A 17,194-nucleotide genomic window follows, 5' to 3' on the forward strand; every position below is an offset into this window, starting at 1 on the left:
TGCCTTTGTCACTCTCACATCTTGTCTGTCTCTTCTCTTTATAATCACATAGTCTGTTAGATGCCAATGGTTGCTGTGAGGGTGCATCCACGAAATTTTATTGCGTTTAGGTAAATGGAAGACAGTGTTGGTGATGAGGTCATGCGATGTACAAGTCTTCAGCAGGAAATGACCATTGCTCTTGCTGTTTCTATTCCTCCCTAAGACTCCCTGCCAAGTCTAGTAGTCTGAGCCTACTCTAGTATTAAAGTCACCCAGAATTATAAGCTTGTCTTCTTTTGGCGCATTGATGATAAGGGTCTCTAGGTCTTCATAAAATTTTTCTTTGACCTCATCAGGGTTCATCATGGTGGGAGCATAGGCGCTGATGATGGTGGCATGGTATTTTCCTGCAAGTGACAGTCACATGAGCCTGTCATTCACTCCTTTTGGCAGGCATACCAGCTTGCTAACTGTATATAATACATACCTAGAGGAAGCCCAGGGGCATGTGCTGGGCTTTCAGTCAGGAAAATGTTCAATTCCAAGGTGACCTCAGACATTTACTAGCAAGCCGGTAACCTCTTCCTCAATCTGCTGCCCCTAGTATTGTTGTGAGGATCAAATAAGATAATATTTGTAAAGCTCTCTGCAAACCCTAAAACACTATATAAATGTGTGCTACTTACTATTATTCATCTGCAGTCTGTTGGCTCAACAGGAATGTAATTTCAGAAATAAGACTGAAAGTCTTCTTATTAAGAGCACAGACATTGCCAGAACCCAAAGTAGTTGACTAACAGAAAACCTGCATCGAACTTTAGGTAGAGACAATGTCAGTTTCTGTTGGTTTTCTCAGACGTAGGATGAGAAAACCATGAACCCCAGTCAGCCAAGCTTAAGTTCTTAATAGGAAGAAATTATGTGGTGCCCTGGTACTCATCTTCGACCAATCTGAAAGTATTGGCAAAAGGGAACTTCCTTGGATGTGAATTTTTGATTTTGACATTTCAATTTTAAAGTCCCCCAGCTCTTGACATTTTTCTCTTGTAGATGGCAATGGCACGTTTCTATGGCCAAGACTGAGAACTCAAAGAAATGGAAATAAGAGACTATTGTCAGCTCTTCTCTCCCCATTTAGAGATCTCAGGTGACTGCCTGTAAAATCCAACCAATCCTTTATTTGCTCATATGCGTTGCTGAATTTAACATATGACCAAAGGGTTGTTGGCATCAGACTACTATGGAATGGATGATGATGATTTGATAATGATATGTATTTTGCCACACAGATGCTTATTTTCTTCATGCAGCAAAGCAAACTTTTCTTACTTGTCCTACCTGCTACTCACATGATGTTGAGAAATAGGGTATAAAAATGAAACAGCAGACTCCTATACAACTTTGTGTATGAGAAACTTTTCAAGTGTTCTAAGACAATGGCATTGTGTAGCCAAGGCTTTCATTCTTAGACCATTGAGGAAAAAGAATGAGCCATGAAAAAGACCTCACCAGATGCCCCAGTCCATGACCTTCAACCTTAGAGTCACAGGTAAAAGTAAACTCAAAGGGTTCTTGTCTTGGTACTTTCTTTCCTGCCCAAGAATGAGATAAAAAACAATATCTTTTCCATAACCTTGGAGATATTTTTGATAATGATGTACTTTTTTTAATAGTATATTATTTTTTCTCCCATTGTACAGTAAGAAAATTTTCAGCATTCATTTCTATAAGATTTTGAGTTCCAAATTTTTCTCCATCCCTCCCTCCCGTCTTCAGCAAATGGTAGGCAGCTTGATATAATTTATACATGTGCTATCATGTAAAAATATTTCCATGTTAGTTACAGTTGTGAAAGAAACAGAACAAAAGAAAAAAAGCCACGGACCTCAAAGATATTAAACCACCTCGTTCATCATAACATGAACCTTTTGCTTTTGTAACTTTACTACATAATGCCATTATGTTATTTTTGTGAATGTTCATTATGAAAATTGTTCTTGCTTCACCTAGCAAAGGAAAATGCCAACAACTTCTACAGGCCCAGGACAGAGTCCTGAGGGACACCTGTGGTTAGAGGGCATGATCTGGAGGAGGAGTCAGCCAAAGAGACCGAGGAAGAGTGGTCAGAGAGGGAGGAGGGAGGCCAGGAGAGAGAGGGGAGTCCCATAAACCTAGAGAGAAGAGAGGATCAAGGAGCAGAGAGTGACCCACAGTGTCAGAGGCCAAAGAAAATGAGAATGGACAAAAGGTCACTGGATTTGACAACTTTGGAAAGAACAGTTTGGGGGGAAAGAAAAAGTCAGATTTAGAAGAGAGTGAAGGCCTTGAGTATAGACAAACTTTCCTAGGACTTTAGCTGCAAAGGCCCGAACAGATATAGGATATGATGGCAGGGAGACATGGGCATGTTTGTAGGCAGTAGGGAAGGAATCAGGAGACAGGGAGAGGGTGAAGATAAAAGTGGGGATGACAGAAAGGGGCAGTCTGCTGGAGGAGATGGAATGGAAGAGGATCCCTTGTGCTGGTAGAGGGGTTAGCCTTGGTAAGGAGCAAGGCAGACACTGGTAAAGGAGGAGAGAGGGGCGGAAAGCACCAGAATTATGGGAGATGAGGAAGAGAGGATTGTGGCAAATGGCCATTTTTTTCTGTCAAATATGAGGCCAGGTCCTCGGCTGAGGGGAAGGCAAGCCATAGGAGGTTGGGGGAGGGAGAAGGTGCAATCAGTACTGGGGGGAGGAGGGGATGGCCAGGGAGGTTGCATCAGCAGTAGGCTGAGGATGATTTTTCCATTCTTATATCTGCTTTTTAATTTGTTGAATTTGCTCTATTTGTGTGTTCTTCCTTTGTCCGTATTACATGAGTGAGTTTCATGTAATACCCACTCCCCTCTCACTTCCATGTTTGTATATCCTTCTGCACCCATTGTGAGAAATAACGAGTTCCTTCCTCCTTTCTACACTTTGTTCCTTTTCTCCTTTCTTTTTTCCCCTCTCAGAACAGTTCCTGTCTTTCTTATTTAACTCCATTTAGACTGTAGAGGGATGTTTGTTTCTTCTCTACCTGTACAAATCTTCCTATGAGGAAAAAACAGAAATAATTGATTGTGAAAGGGATGACCTCACCCATAAAACTGAGGAGGTTGGCAGAATGCCTTTAGAAAATGGTTTGTTCATCAAAAGCTTAATATAGAGTTGAGATGAGGGGCTGGGATGGAATTTCCTATGCCTCAAATAAATCCAAAGTATCACAGGTGCCCATGATGATTTCTGGTGAGATGAGCAAAATCTAGTCATGATTAAAAAAGGTTAGCAGGGAAACTATTATGCTTAAAGGCGACACAGGTAATTAAACAATATCAGTATTAAACACATATGCACTGAATGGGTTGTCAGCAAGCATTTATTAAATGGTCTGGCGTCAGGAAGACCTGAGTTCGAATTTGACTTCCGGCACTTACTGGCTGTGCGACCATGGGCAAGTTAATTTACCCTGTTGGCCTCAGTTTCCTCATCTGTCAAATGAGCTGGAGAAGGAAATGGCAAAGCACTCCAGTATGTCTGCTAAGAAAAGCCCAAGTGGGGTCCCAGAGAGTCAGATCTGACTGAAATGACTGAACAACAGCAAATGTTCCCGGTGACTGTGCTAAGTGCTCAGAATGCAGAGAAAGGCAGATACTTGGTCATTACTTTCAAGGAGCTCATTCAGATGGGTGGTGTTTTCTGAAGAGGGCCAATGATATCACAGGTGATGTCTTGACCCATGCATGAGTTGAAGTGAGTCAGAGCTGCACAAAGTCAAAAGGTCCTTCTGCAGGATAAAAGACAGGATGCCTGCAGGGCATGACCTTAGTGTCTTTCATGACTGACAAAGTTTGAAGTGCTCCACATTGCCTGCTCCTGCCATCTTCGTTGGACAAATTGTTCTCATCTAGTCATTCCACCAGGGGAAGTCTTCATGTATTTGGGGTAAATATCCCCTAACTCACTAATGTGTTTGAGGCCTGTTACTCAAACTGCTTTAGCCCATCTGCAGAGATGGTTTACAGGAGTGTGGCTACTGCACATACTACAGCTTCCTGGAACCACACGTGAGAAAGAGTTCGGTCCCAGGTGGACACCAAAGGTGGATGAGCAGCCCTCCCATCAGAGGGGCTCATCCTCCTGGAATACCCATACACCCCTACTAAAATAATTTTAAACCACAAACCCCTAGACTTGACCACCCTTCCTCTCTTAATGCCTGCCCAGATCCTGACCATCCGAGTCCTAGTGATCAAATAGATCTGACTTTGCCATATGCAGCCCCTGATTGTCATGATTCCTCATGGAATCTTGGAACTCAGAGCCCTCTGTAGTCTGGTTCCAATCTACTGCTCCGGTGTAGCAGCCCTTGCTTACAAGCTTTCCTCCAAGGTTTGGCTCAGATGCCACCTTCTCTGAGACCTCCCCTCTCCCCCAAGATGTTTGTGCAGCTAGGTGGCACCTCAGTCAGGACCACTTTTGCTACTTATTAGTTGTGTGACCCTGGGTAAGTTCCTTAACTTCTCTGGACCTCAGTTTCCTCTGTAAAATGGGATAAATAATAGCACCTAGCTCATAGAGTTGCAGCAAGGCCCCACTGAGCTAACATAGGCGCTAGAGAAATTCATGCCTATGCTGTGAACTCCAATGAAATGTGAGGTTCTGCTGGACAGGAACCATTCTCTTTTTGTCTTTGTATCTGCAGCCCCTCATGCTGGGCCTGAATCCAAATCGAGGTTTAATTAATCCACCTGCAGTTATTCTTCAGAGGGAATGTGTGGACAAGCTTGGAGCTGCCAAGAGTTGGTGTAGATGGGCTAAAGTCCCCCAACAGATGACTTGTGTAGACCTAGTAATAAGCCAGAGGTTGTGTGTAGATGAGCTGTTACGTAGATTAGTCAATATCCAGAGGGTACAGAGGGAGAGCAGAGACAGGTTAAAATGTCACTAGGGACAACGGAGATAGATTTAATACTCCATGAAGGATAGCAGTGCTGTTGTTTAGTCAGGTCAGACTTTCAGTGACCCCATTTGGGGTTTTCTTGGCAGAGATACTGGAGTGATTTTCCATTTTCTTCTCCAGATCATTTTACATATGAGGAAACTGAGATAGGTGAGGTGACTTGCTCAGGGTCTTCCTGACTCTGGGCCTGGAGCTCTGTGCACTGTATGACACTAGCTGTCCACACAAAAGGGACAGTGTAGAAAGATTTAATACACTGTGAGATAGTAGACTTAGCTAAAACCATATAGTGGATGGTATAGATGCCTTTCCATACCACTGGGAACAGTGTAGACAGGCTACATCTGACTTGGGACTGTGTAGAGGAGTTAATATGACTCGAGGATTGTGCAGATAGGTTGCCCTTTTCTGAGAAGGATTGGAGGGACAGAAGGGGAGGGGCCGGCCAGGTGTGGCCCTCCCTCGAGAGCCAGGTGCGGCCCCGCCCCAGACCCGGGAGGGGGGAGGGGCCGGCCAGGTGTGGCCCTCCCTCGAGAGCCAGGTGCGGCCCCGCCCCAGACCCGGGAGGGGGGAGGGGCCGGCCAGGTGTGGCCCTCCCTCGAGAGCCAGGTGCGGCCCCGCCCCAGACCCGCGGCGCCTACAAGGGCTAGTGGGAGTCGGAGTCGGAGCGCGTTTGCACGCCGCGACCGTCCCGGGGCCTTCGCTCCTGCAGATGGCCCAACGGGGCCCCGGCCGAGAACACCGCCCCCCCGGGGGGTGGTCTCTGCCAAAGTAAGGGGCTGAGGCGGGGGCGAGGAAAAGGGAAGGGGAGAGGAGGGGACGGACTCTGCTGGGCCCTGGCGCTTCGCTTTCGGGCTGCGTAGACTCGAAGAGGACTCGAACCTGGAGTTGGCGGGGAGGGAAGCGGACCGGCGCCGGGCGGGGGGCGGGGCCCCGAACTCTCGCGGAGGGAGGCGGGGAGGGAAGAGCTGCGCCGCTCCCCTCGCCCCCTCCCCCCGCTCTCGCTAGAAGGGCGGGGCCGGCGCCTGCGCAGAGTCCACTCTTGCCCGGAGGCCGACGGAGGAGAGCCTGAGGGGGCTCGGAACCGGAACGGAGCCGACTTGGGGCGGGGGCTGAGAAGTGGGGGAGGGAGGCGAAAAGCGGGAGGCGTAGGGGCCCCAGGCCCCGCCCCGGAAGGTGAGACCCCTGGAGGGGGAGGGCGTGGGCTAGCTTGAGGGCTGGATCAGAAACGAGTTTCCATGTCAACGGCGAGGCGATGACTGCCATTGCAGGGCGCATGCGCTTGTCAGGAGCTTGGCACCCCCCCCCCCCCCCACACACACACACACACATCCCAACTACCGAGGGGGAGCGGGGGCGCGGGCGGGGGCGGGATAGAGCGCATGCGCTCTGGTTGGTTCAACCTCAGCTAAGTGTGGCCGAGCAGCCTCCTTCCTCTCTTTGCTCAATTTAGTCCCAGGCTGCCCTGGATAGACTCCTTGGAGAAAGTGGCCAAGCCTGGCATGGCCGCCGTTTGGCAGCAGGTGCTGGCCGTGGATGCAAGGTGAGGCCCTCCATTGCTTTGCATGCCTCTGCCCCATTCCCTCTCCCATTCTCCTTCCCCATCCCCCTACTGGGCTCCAGCCTCCTCACTTCTCCCCACCATGCCTGCCACTTCTTGATGCCCCCAAAGGGCCCCAACTCTTCCCCATCCCCATGCCCTTGCTGGGCCTCTCTAGCCCTGGACTACCCTTTTCTACTGTTGTACACTGGTGCCACCCCCAGGACCTCTCCCCTTGACTTCTCCATGTGCTGACTGGAACCCCCAGCCCCCTGCTAGCCCAGTGTCCTCATTGTCAGGGATGGACCCAACTCTGGCTTCCTCCCCTCCCTGATCCTTGACATTGGTCCCCTCTGCCCCCCCAGAGGACAGCACATACTGGTCTCCTTTCCCTAGCATTATTAACCTCCCTCCCCTCCAGGTACAACGCATACCGCACACCCACCTTCCCACAGTTCCGAACACAATACATCCGGCGCCGGAGTCAACTGCTGAGAGAAAATGCCAAAGCAGGGCATGAGCCTACCGTTCGCAGGCAGTACTTAAAGCTGAGGGCCCAGCTGCTGGGCCAGCGCTATGGGCCTCTGTCGGAGCCTGGGAGCTTCCGAGCCTACAGCAACAGTGTTGTCCGAAGCAGTCGCACCACACTGGACAGAATGGAGGTGGGTCTGTTAGGACTCTGCTGCCTGTTTCCCTAGCTCCCAGAATCCATAGCCTTAGCCTTGAACTATTTGAGGTGATTTTCTGCTCCCAGAATGGGGTCCCTTAAGGCTTTGCAAGGATCCCCAATGCTGAGGGTTGAAGATGAATCCCTCTGCCTCATAGGACTTTGATGAGGACCCCCGGGCCCTGGGGGCCCGAGGACACCGCCGCTCAGTCAGCCGTGGATCCTACCAGTTACAGGCTCAGATGAATCGGGTCATCTACGATGAGCGGTGAGGGAACAAGGTTGGGGGGATCGCCTTTTTGAGTGCGGAGGGGGTCGCTTTTTCTGGTCCTCATACTTTGTTTCCTCTGACCCTGCTTTCTAACATCAGGACACCAGGCAGCGTCGTGCCCACATCAGTGGCAGAGGCCAGCCGCGCCATGGCTGGGGACACTTCACTGAGTGAAAACTATGCTTTTGCTGGGATGTACCATGTCTTTGACCAGCATGTGGATGAGGCTGGTGAGAGCCAGTGGGAGGGAGCTTAGTAAATCTTTGTGGCACTTCGGGCACATCATTTCTCTCTTAAGCCAGTGCCTAGCACACAAGCAGGTTTTTACTAAATGCTTCTTCCCTCCCCCTCCCTCTCCATCTAGAATACTGAAAGATGGATTTTAGACAGCCTATGTGTAGGCCATCACTCAACAGTGCCAGCTTTGGGCACTGAAAATGCTCATGGAGTCAGATCTTCCCAATTCTTCAACGGCTGCTTTGCTCCTCTAGTAAAAATCTAGTAACTGGTTCATTGCCTGATATTCCTTGTTTAGGAAATAAATGTCTTCTTCATTCCTCCAGTTCCCAAGGTCCAGTTTGCCAATGACGACCGCCACCTGCTAGCCTGTTGCTCCCTGGATGGCAGCATCTCTGTGTGCCAGCTGGTACCTGCCCCCCCTGTGGTCCTGCGTGTGCTTCGTGGGCACTCACGTGGTGTGTCTGACTTTGCCTGGTCCCTGTCCAATGATGTCCTTGTGTCCACATCACTGGATGCCACCATGCGCATCTGGGCCACTGAAGATGGCCGCTGCATCCGTGAGATCCCTGACCCAGATGGGGCTGAACTGCTATGCTGTACCTTCCAGCCAGTCAACAATAATCTCACTGTGGTGAGGTCCCCTGCACTGCTCCTGCTCAATCTTTTGTCCTACCTCCCACTTTTCCCTGGCCCTTTTTGCAGGTCAAAAGAACCTACTGGCTTTTTTATGTAGAAAGAAGGTAGCTATGCTTTCTGCTCTGGCCCTGACTTCCAAGCGCTTTAGAACCCCCTTCATGGAAGAATAACCTTCTGGGAACTTATTTCGTGTTGTGCCTCCTGCTCCATGGCAAACAGAGGGTTACAACCCTGTTTCTAGAGCCCCAGAGTCTCTGACAGTGCATCCCAACTATTTCCTGTGATCCCACTGAATCCGAGGGCTCTGCTGTGGGATTTCCTTTGCCATGCAGATCTAGGGAATGTCTGTGGCTGGGTGTGCCCCAGGGCTGTCCATCCTCCCCCTCCCAAGTCAGGAGAAACTCTGGGGGATTCCCCAACAGGTGGGCAATGGGAAGCACAACGTGCATGTGATGAACATCTCTACGGGCAAGAAGGTGAAGGGTGGCTCCAGTAAGCTGACCGGCCGTGTGCTGGCCCTGTCCTTTGATTCGCCTGGACACATCTTATGGGCTGGGGATGATCGTGGCAGTGTCTTCTCCTTCCTTTTTGACATGGCTACAGGTAAGAGGAAGGGAGTGACTCTGGCGGAGTGGTCACCACAGAACAGAGAGTCAGGAGGCTCTTTGCCCACACAGGGAAGCTGACCAAGGCCAAGCGGTTGGTGGTACATGAAGGCAGCTCCATCACCAGTATCAGCGCACGTTCCTGGATCAGCCGGGAAGCCCGTGACCCCTCTCTGCTCATCAACGCCTGCATCAACAAACTCCTCCTTTACCGGTGAGGGATGGCCCCTTCTGTTGGGGCCTTTTTCCCTGCTAGTCCCCTGAGAGATGGGGAGTTAAGCTTTAGGATGAGCTCTGGAGAGAGATTGTGAAGGCCAACCCTAGCCACCCACCCTGCCTCTCTCCTCCAGGGTGGTGGATAATGAGGGCACTCTACAGCTGAAGAGGAGCTTCCCAATTGAACAGAGCCTTCACCCTATTCGAAGCATCTTCTGTCCCCTCATGTCCTTCCGCCAGGGAGCCTGTGTAGGTGAGGTCAGGGCTTTGGAGAAGACTGGAGAGAGGGTGGGGACAAGAGCTCTGCCTTTCAGTCTTCTTTCTCTCACTCCATTCCCCCTCCCCATCTGCTCTCAGTCACAGGCAGTGAGGACATGTGTGTCTATTTCTTTGATGTGGAAAGGGCCACCAGGGCCATCGTCAACAAACTGCAGGGCCACAGTGCTGCTGTGCTGGACGTCAGTTTTAACTGTGATGAGAGCCTTCTGGCCTCCAGTGATGCTGGTGGGATGGTCATTGTGTGGCGGCGGGAACAAAAGTAGCTGTCACCTACCCTGAAGCCTCCTGGGCCTGGTCTCAGTGAACTGAGGATGGGTACAGCAATAGTGGGGAGGAGTGAGGAGGATCAGGATGAGCTACCATAGGCATAGACCTTTGTAAATAATAAAAATCCATGTCTGGTGACCACTGTGCCTTCCTATATCCCCGCTTCTGGCTAGGGGATGTGACCTAAGCAGATGAGGCCTACTCTTGCTCTCTTCCCAACAGTACCCCCAAGGGGACTTCCACCAAGAGGAAGCGAAGCAGCGAGACAAACACTAGATAAAGAACACAAACCAATGTATTATAAGCTGAGAAACAGCTCCAGAAAAAACTCTTGAAAGCAAACTGTTGATGAGTTGAACGTAACATCTCAGGGAAAAGAATGGATTTGCTTCCCAAGCGTTCCCTGCAGGAGACTGAAAACTATCCTCAAAACATGTGAACTCAACTTAAGTGGAAACTGGGAGAGGGGGAGTGAAGGCCTAGGACAGGTGAACTCTGGTTACCCCCTGCAGCCAAAGGGAAATGGCGGTGGCGTGGGGGTCAGTAACTTTCCTGCCCTATGAGGTAGGTTGTCTTTGCTTCCCCCTCAAACTGGTTGGGAGCCACTGTCCTGGCCCACACCTTTGTCCTGGGTTGTCAGGAAAATGAAGATGACAGGTACTAGAAGAGGTACTTCCGGCAGGATTCGGTTCCACATTTACACTTAATCCGCACCCGCTTCTTGGGACAGCCTGTGAGACCAGCCAGACCAAAGTTAGAGTCCATATGTGTGCTTTCTGCATCTAGTGGGTCCACTGTGAAAAGAGTGCTTGGTTAAGGGAGTCAGGGCCCAGATGTCCTTGATGTGTCCTTGATGTGTCCACCTCCTGGGCTCTGCTCAGCAGATTTCCATCTTCCCTCTTCACAGTGAGGGGTGGGGAGGCATCTTCCCAAGCCCTTGGCCCTCTTCCCTCCTCCCCAAATATCAAAATCCTACCATGATCCCTGAAGGCAAATCTAGGTCTCAAATTCAATGATACCCCATCATACCTGATGCTACCACCAACCCCTTCCCCCCAAGTAATTCTTCTCCCCACCCCCCAACACCTGCACAACCTTGCATGTTGTAGTCAAAGGTTAACTCCTCGCCTGCCCAGATAGTTCGAGTGGCAAAAAAGGCAATTCGTGGTAGGCGCTCGTCCAGATTATCAATGAAGACATTGTAGACCTGGAGGTTGGGGCTACACTGCCCAGAGGAAAGAGGGGGCAAAGGTCACCATGAAGGAGATAGAACAGAAGGGCCAGTGTGAACCCACCCTTACCCCCAGCCACCTACGCTGTGGTTGACAAAGTGGGAGACATTCCCGTAGTTTCCTGCATCCACTGTATAGATGTCCTCCACGTAGTCCAAATCAAAAAGGTAGGTGGTCCCCTTCTGGTCATAGATCTCCCCTCGCCGCTCTGCCTCCTCAGAGGTGATGATCTGAGGGTTCAAGACTCAAACGACTACCATTTCTGTAGCAGATTAGGTCATCTCGTGTGACCCCCAAGGTAACCCCACGAGGGTTTGAGGCTCACAGGATAGGTTTTCTGTGTTACACATCCCTAGGGGCCATCCTGAAGCAGCGTTTTCCTCCATTTCCTGATATTTGAAAGGTCATCCTTTCATTTGGCCCAAATCTGCCTCCCTGGATGCATCCCCCCCTACACACACACAGACACAGACACACACACACAGACACAGACACACACATACACACACACACACACACACACACACACGTCCTAGTGTTGCCTCTTAGAGCCTGGCACACGTGATGACTTCCAAGGCACAAGGGTCACTTTTCTTCCTTTGATTCCAGTTCCCCCGCCCTAGCCTGCTCATAGAACCTGCCTCTAGTGAGCCCATCAGAGAGGCCCAAGTCTTCCACCTTTCGAAGCCTGGGCAAAGCCCCACCTCGGCATCCCTGATTTCTCCATGGGCAGCTTCTAGGCACCCAAGTCTGCTCCCAGGCTCCGGTCTTCATGGCTAGACTCCTCCAACAGTGCCTAAACATGGGCTGAGCTTCACCAAGAAAGTCCTTTCTTGGCCAGACACTGTCCAACCCACACCCTCACTCTCTTCTGTTACGAGTACCTTTTTATGCTCACATCTCATGGGTTTTACAGCCATGAGAAAAACAGGCTAGGAAAACTGAGGTAGAAAAGAGACTAGCCTTGAGTCACACAGGGTGCTGGGAGCTCAAGGAAATCCATGTTGCCTAAATCAGGGGGTTGGCCATCTTTTCAATATGCTGTACCCATGTCATTGAATGGTAGAAGTGGAAGGGGGCTTAGAGAGATCATCCAGTTTAAACACAACCCCTATCCCCGACCTCCTGAGAAGAGAAACTGAGGCCCAGAAAAGGAGATCACAAAATGAGTTGGGGAGGCTAAGTGAGCTCTGTGTGACTCCACGAAGGTTGACCAGGTCCCAGATTGGACAGAGACAGAAGAAAGCTCAGAGATCTAGCAAAGCTAATCCTTGTGTTCTAGAGCCTTGCCAAAGGCTAGTCATGGAGCTTGGAAGAAGCAGGGCCAGGCCTCCAGAGTCTAGCCCAGCATTCTGTGTGAGTGATCATGTCCCTCAATCCCAAGCTGGAGCAAATTCTCCATCCTATCCCAGCCAAGAAGTCACTGACTCCACTCCCCCTTCAGTGGGCAACTGAGGCCCAGAGTTCACCCAAATGGCTAAACTGGCAGGCAAGGGGATCTCTTGGGACTTTATCTGGGACCCAAGGCTAGAAAAGAGCTTAAAGATCCTCCATTGATGTTACTGCTAGGAAGACTTAAGTCTCTCCAAGAAACCAACCCATCCAGGTCATCCAGAAAGTTTGGAGGGTCCACATATCTGTAACACTGGTTCCAAATCTGGGGTTCCCAACCTTTCAGACTTGCTGAATCATCATCAAATGTCATATGGAAGATGTAGGAGAGGCCTTAGAACCCCTTGATTCTGAGCCCACTGCTGAACAGATAAAGGGGTAACTAAAACCCAGAGAGGGAAAATCCCCCAGGGATCTAGGGGGTGAGGGGAGAGGCAGCTATCAGAATGACTGCTCATCAGCAAGAAGTTAATTCTTGAGAGTGGAGGTTCAGTGCTAGTCTGGCTTAGGGAACTTCTTGTCAAAAACTGTTCACACGGGATACATCTTATGTTCAAGAATGGAAGGCAGAAGTCAAGAAAGCAGAAACAGCTTGTCCAGGGTCACACAGAGAACCCATGCCCATCCTCAGTGTCCACAATAGCCTTACCTCGCCCACGTACTCCATCACAAAGCTGTGGCTGCGAATCTTCTGGAGGGTGCGGACACCCCAGCCTCGCCCATTATCCGTGCGGAAGATGCACAGGTTGTAAGAGATGCCCCTCTGCACCACACGGTTGGGGCAGTCACTGCTACAGCGGCAGCGGGAATTACACTCATAGATGGGCTGGCCAGCTTTCACCCGCACCTGACCTTGGTTATTATAGGCAAACTTGGTCATGGATACACCTGGACAGCAGCCTTTAGCTGGTGCGCCCAGACAGTCCCTACATTCACAGCCGACAGCCATCTGGTTCAGGGTGATGCCTTTGCCCAGCTTGTAATCGTTGATGTATGTGAAGTTCCAAGGGGGTTCATCTAAGTCCACTTCATTTTCCACTGAGATGCTACCTTTATGAGTCCGTTTGGCATTCAGCTCCCTCTCCCAACGCTGCAGGGCCTTGCGCTGCTGGGCTTTCTGCACCAGGAAATCTACCAGGGCTGCATCCAGGCGTCTACGGGCCCTGGGCCGCCTCCCACTCCGGCGAAATAACTCATTCTCCAGGTCTCGGTGGAACTGCTTCAAGGTCATAGCACACCTCAAGTTGTGCCGTGGCTCCCATGTGTTCTCAGAATGTGGGTAACCTCTCCACTTGACAAGGTAGTACTCTTTCTCCTGGAGGGTGAGCCAGAGAACAGCATGTGGGAGAGGCCCTCCAGACATTCAGTCAGCTCCCCCTCCCATCCAGGTCCCTCTAAGGCCTAGAGTGAGCTAGGAAGGAACAAGACACCTGACCCTTTGACCATGCTGCCCCTGCCCTGGGGGACTTACCTTGACTTTCTTATAGTTGCACAGGTAGTCCACCTCAAAGATACACAGATTGTTTCGAGAGATACCAAGTTCAGGGCACGTGGTCTTGGCCAGGCGGCACAAGTCCTGTAGTTGTCTCCATGAAGACTTGCCACACACACTGCAGTCTGTAAGGTCCAAGAGAAGCTGTGAGGGGGTGCTCTGGGCCAAGGCTAATCCCTCCTCAGAACAAGAAACAACTGAAGGAAGAACAAGGGAAGAGGAGTGCCCCAGACACTTCCCCCCCCCCCCCCAACACAGTGCTACAGGGAAAGGAAATGAAGGTCCTGGACTCAGGGCACCTGGTTTCAAGTCAGAGAACTCTGGAATTCAGTAAACTCATATGTAAACTGAAGGGCTGAGACAAGAAGGTCTCCAAAGGCTTTGCCATCTGAGAACATTCAGAACCCTCAGGGTTCCCTTCACTGAGCTCGACCCCTCTCGGATCATCTCTTCAACCCAAACTGTGAGAGAGGCTTCTTCCTTCCTCTCTGCTGAGATCTCCCTGTCAGTGACCTGCTCTTGCTTTCATTCCCCATGTTCCCCACCCCACCCCCATTCCTATCAAACACTGCTGTCAAATACATTGCCCCATTTTCTACCACACTTCCTGCCTGGAATCCCACTCTGTCTCTCCCTTAGTCCTGCCCATTTTCTGTCCCATCAAACTGCTCTCCCCTTTATCTCAGGCATCCTCTCAGAGCCCCCATTCCTACCACACATGTCCCCCAAAGTCCCTCCATTTCTTCAGATATTTCTGACTCTAAACCCCCCTCTACTGCTCAGACATCTCTCCTGCAGTCTGGCCCATTCCTCTCACACATATATACCTTTAAACCATCCCTCCTTTTTGTCAGATATTTCTCTTCAGAGCTCCCCATTCCTATCATATGTATCCCCTCTGATCCCCCCATTTTTGGCAGCCACTTCCCGTTCCAAGCCCCACCCCATTTCTCCTAGCCATCTTTCCCTTAGAGTCCTGCCCGTTCACGTCCAGACATGTCCCATAAAATGGACCTGCATATTTGTCAGATTTCTTCCCTTCACAGTCCCCCTATTCTATCAAACATCTCAGCCTCAGAGTCCCCGAGGTTTGTTCCATGTCCCCCCTGAGCTCCATTCCTGTCACATATCTTCCTTCATGGCTCAGGATTTCTGTCAGGCACTTCCTGCTGCAAGCCCTACCTGTTCCTTTCAGACATCTTTCCCTCAGTCATGCCCATTTCTGTCTGATAGCTCCCCTCCAACTGTTCCCCTTTTCTACCAAACATGCCTTCCAAGCACTCCCTTTTATGTCCCACATCTCCTCAGAGCACCCCATTTCTACCAAATCTTCCAATTCCTGTCAGGCACTTTCTGCTCAAACGCATGCCCCGTTCCACAGAGACATCTCCTAAGAGTCCCCATTCCTGCCAGACGCCTCTGCCTTACAGCCCCTCAGTCCTGTTAGGTACTTCCTGATCAATGCCCCACCCATTCCTCTGAGATCTCAGCCTCAGTCATAACCATTCCTGCTGCCGCCTCCTCTTAAACTGCTCCCCCTTTCTGTCAAACATGTCCTTTCAGAGCTCTTTCCTACAAATTGTTTCCCCTCATGCCTCAATTTTTTTAAGACCTCAAAACCCCTGTCAGACATTGTCCCCCACATTCCTGTCAGATATTGCTCCCAATTCTGGTCAAGCATGGTCTTTTCCTGTCAGAAATCACTGCCAATTCCTGTCAAGTATCACCTCCAATTGCTTTCAGAAAGCACCCCCATTCCTGTCAGGTATCACCCCCAATTCCTGTCAGAAATCACCCCTTATTCCTGTCAGGTATCACCTTTAATTCCTGTCAGAAATCACTCCCCCATTCCTGCCAGGTATCACCCCTCAATTCCTGTCAGACAACGTCCCCCTATTCCTGTCAGGTATTGCCCCCAATTCCTGTCAGAAATCACTCCCCAATAAGCAGGGTGGGGGGGATGATGGAAGGAAGGGAAAATGGGAGGAGGGAGCAATTAGAAGTCAACACTCTTGGGGAGGGACAGGATCAAAAGAGAGAATAGAAGCAATGGGGGGCAGGATAGGATGAAGGGAAATATAGTTAGTCTTTCACAACATGACTATTATGGAAGTCTTCTGTAAAAGTACACAGATATGGCCTATATTGAATTGCTTGCCTTCTCAGTGGGGATGGGTGGGGAGGGAGGAAGGGAGAGAAGTTGGAACCCAAAGTTTTAGGAACAACTGTTGAGAACTGTTTTTGCACACAGCTGGGAAATAAGAAGTACAGGTAATGGAGTATATGCCCTACGGACAAGAGAGAAGATGCGGATAAGGGAAGGGAGGGCAGATTGGGGGAAGGGGTAATCAGAACGCACGGTGCTTTGGAGTGGGGGAGGGGAGAGATGAGGAGAAAATTTGGAACTCAAAATTTTGCGGAAATGAATGATGAAAACCGAAAATAGACAAAAAAAAGAGAAATCACTCCCCAGATTTCTGGCCTAGGTCTCCTCCACCCCACCCCACCCCACCCCTGTCCCCTGCCCCGTTGGGCTGGTGGTTTTCGGGGCCGCGCCCGGCGCGCCCCCGCCACAGGGCCCCCGCCCGCGCCACGAGGCGCCCCCCCAACTCCCCCTACCCCGGGCCTGGTCAGCAGAGCTGTTTCCGGCTTGCGCGTCCCCGCCCCGGCCCGGTGGAGGTCCAGCCGCACGCTCCCGCCCTCGTGCTCGCGCCCCGGCTCGGGGCGGGCTAGCCGGCCGCCCCATTGCACTTCACCTTTTAAATTTTCCGCCAGGGTTCCCGCCCTGAGCGCTAAGGACATTGGCGAGCGAAGCCTCGAGCCGCGCGAGAACAGCACGCGGGAGGAGTCTAGGCGGGCTCGGGGGCGGGGACGGAGGTGGGGCCGCCGAGGCGGCGGCCCTAACGGCGGCCCTCGCGACTGCCGCGTCCGCATCCCAGCCTCGGGCAGGCGGGCAGGCAGCCAGAGAGGGAGGGCTGACTGAGGGCAGCTGCCAGGTTCTGCACCGGGGACGCGGCTAAAAGAGCGCTGGGGGCGGGGACAGCGCCGGGACCATCAGCCATTGGCTGGCCGCCGAGGCCACTAGCCAACTCGCAGCCGGCTCCCCCAATTGGCGGAAAAAGGCCGGTTTTCTCTCCAATGGCCGGCCTCCTTCAGCCCTACGCTCCGCCCCCTCCTTTCCCCCCCCCCTCCGGGGGCGGGGGCGGCGGCAGCGGGGGCGGCAGAGTTGGAGTCCGAACCTTGCCTCGCGACTGCCTCGTTTGCACGGCCATCCCTCCAGCCCAATCACTGGGCTGCACCTCTTGCCGCTGCCTCCCTGCCCCGCCCCTCTCCCCGCCCCCCTGTCCTCCTGGGCTTGCCAACACTTGTTGCTTTGCCCGCTTCTTCCTGAA

General features: G+C 51.5%; 2 protein-coding genes across 9 annotated transcripts; one reads left to right on the plus strand and one right to left on the minus strand.

Moving 5' to 3' along the window:
- The first annotated feature begins 5,505 nt into the window (after positions 1–5,505).
- Positions 5,506–9,824, plus strand: WDR13 (WD repeat domain 13). 4 transcript variants are annotated; one of them, XM_072627261.1, is made up of 10 exons: positions 5,506–5,736; positions 6,419–6,508; positions 6,927–7,167; positions 7,331–7,440; positions 7,543–7,673; positions 8,007–8,314; positions 8,742–8,922; positions 8,997–9,138; positions 9,275–9,393; positions 9,498–9,824. In XM_072627261.1, exons 1-10 carry the CDS (start codon positions 5,678–5,680, stop codon positions 9,680–9,682), a joined length of 1,566 nt encoding a protein of 521 aa, XP_072483362.1. In that variant the 5' UTR covers positions 5,506–5,677; the 3' UTR covers positions 9,683–9,824. The 4 variants fall into 4 exon arrangements, with proteins under 4 accessions (XP_072483362.1, XP_072483361.1, XP_072483364.1 ...); XM_072627260.1 differs by having other exon boundaries at positions 5,590–5,736; positions 9,275–9,389; XM_072627263.1 differs by lacking the exon at positions 5,506–5,736 and adding an exon at positions 5,994–6,141.
- Positions 9,825–9,963: 139 nt separating this feature from the next.
- SUV39H1 (SUV39H1 histone lysine methyltransferase) lies at positions 9,964–16,808 on the minus strand. 5 transcript variants are annotated; one of them, XM_072627267.1, is made up of 6 exons: positions 16,559–16,808; positions 13,782–13,927; positions 12,960–13,625; positions 11,002–11,148; positions 10,782–10,911; positions 9,964–10,417 (listed from the first exon to the last, which is right to left on the minus strand). In XM_072627267.1, the coding sequence occupies exons 1-6, from the start codon at positions 16,734–16,736 to the stop codon at positions 10,347–10,349; spliced, it is 1,338 nt and encodes a 445-aa protein (XP_072483368.1). In that variant the 5' UTR covers positions 16,737–16,808; the 3' UTR covers positions 9,964–10,346. The 5 variants fall into 5 exon arrangements, with proteins under 5 accessions (XP_072483368.1, XP_072483365.1, XP_072483369.1 ...); XM_072627264.1 differs by having other exon boundaries at positions 9,964–10,480; positions 16,559–16,805; XM_072627268.1 differs by lacking the exon at positions 16,559–16,808 and adding an exon at positions 16,422–16,552.
- Between the last annotated feature and the right edge of the window lie 386 nt (positions 16,809–17,194).

The sequence above is a fragment of the Notamacropus eugenii genome, chromosome X, assembly GCF_028372415.1.
Source record: "Notamacropus eugenii isolate mMacEug1 chromosome X, mMacEug1.pri_v2, whole genome shotgun sequence".
Taxonomy (NCBI): Eukaryota; Metazoa; Chordata; class Mammalia; order Diprotodontia; family Macropodidae; genus Notamacropus; species Notamacropus eugenii.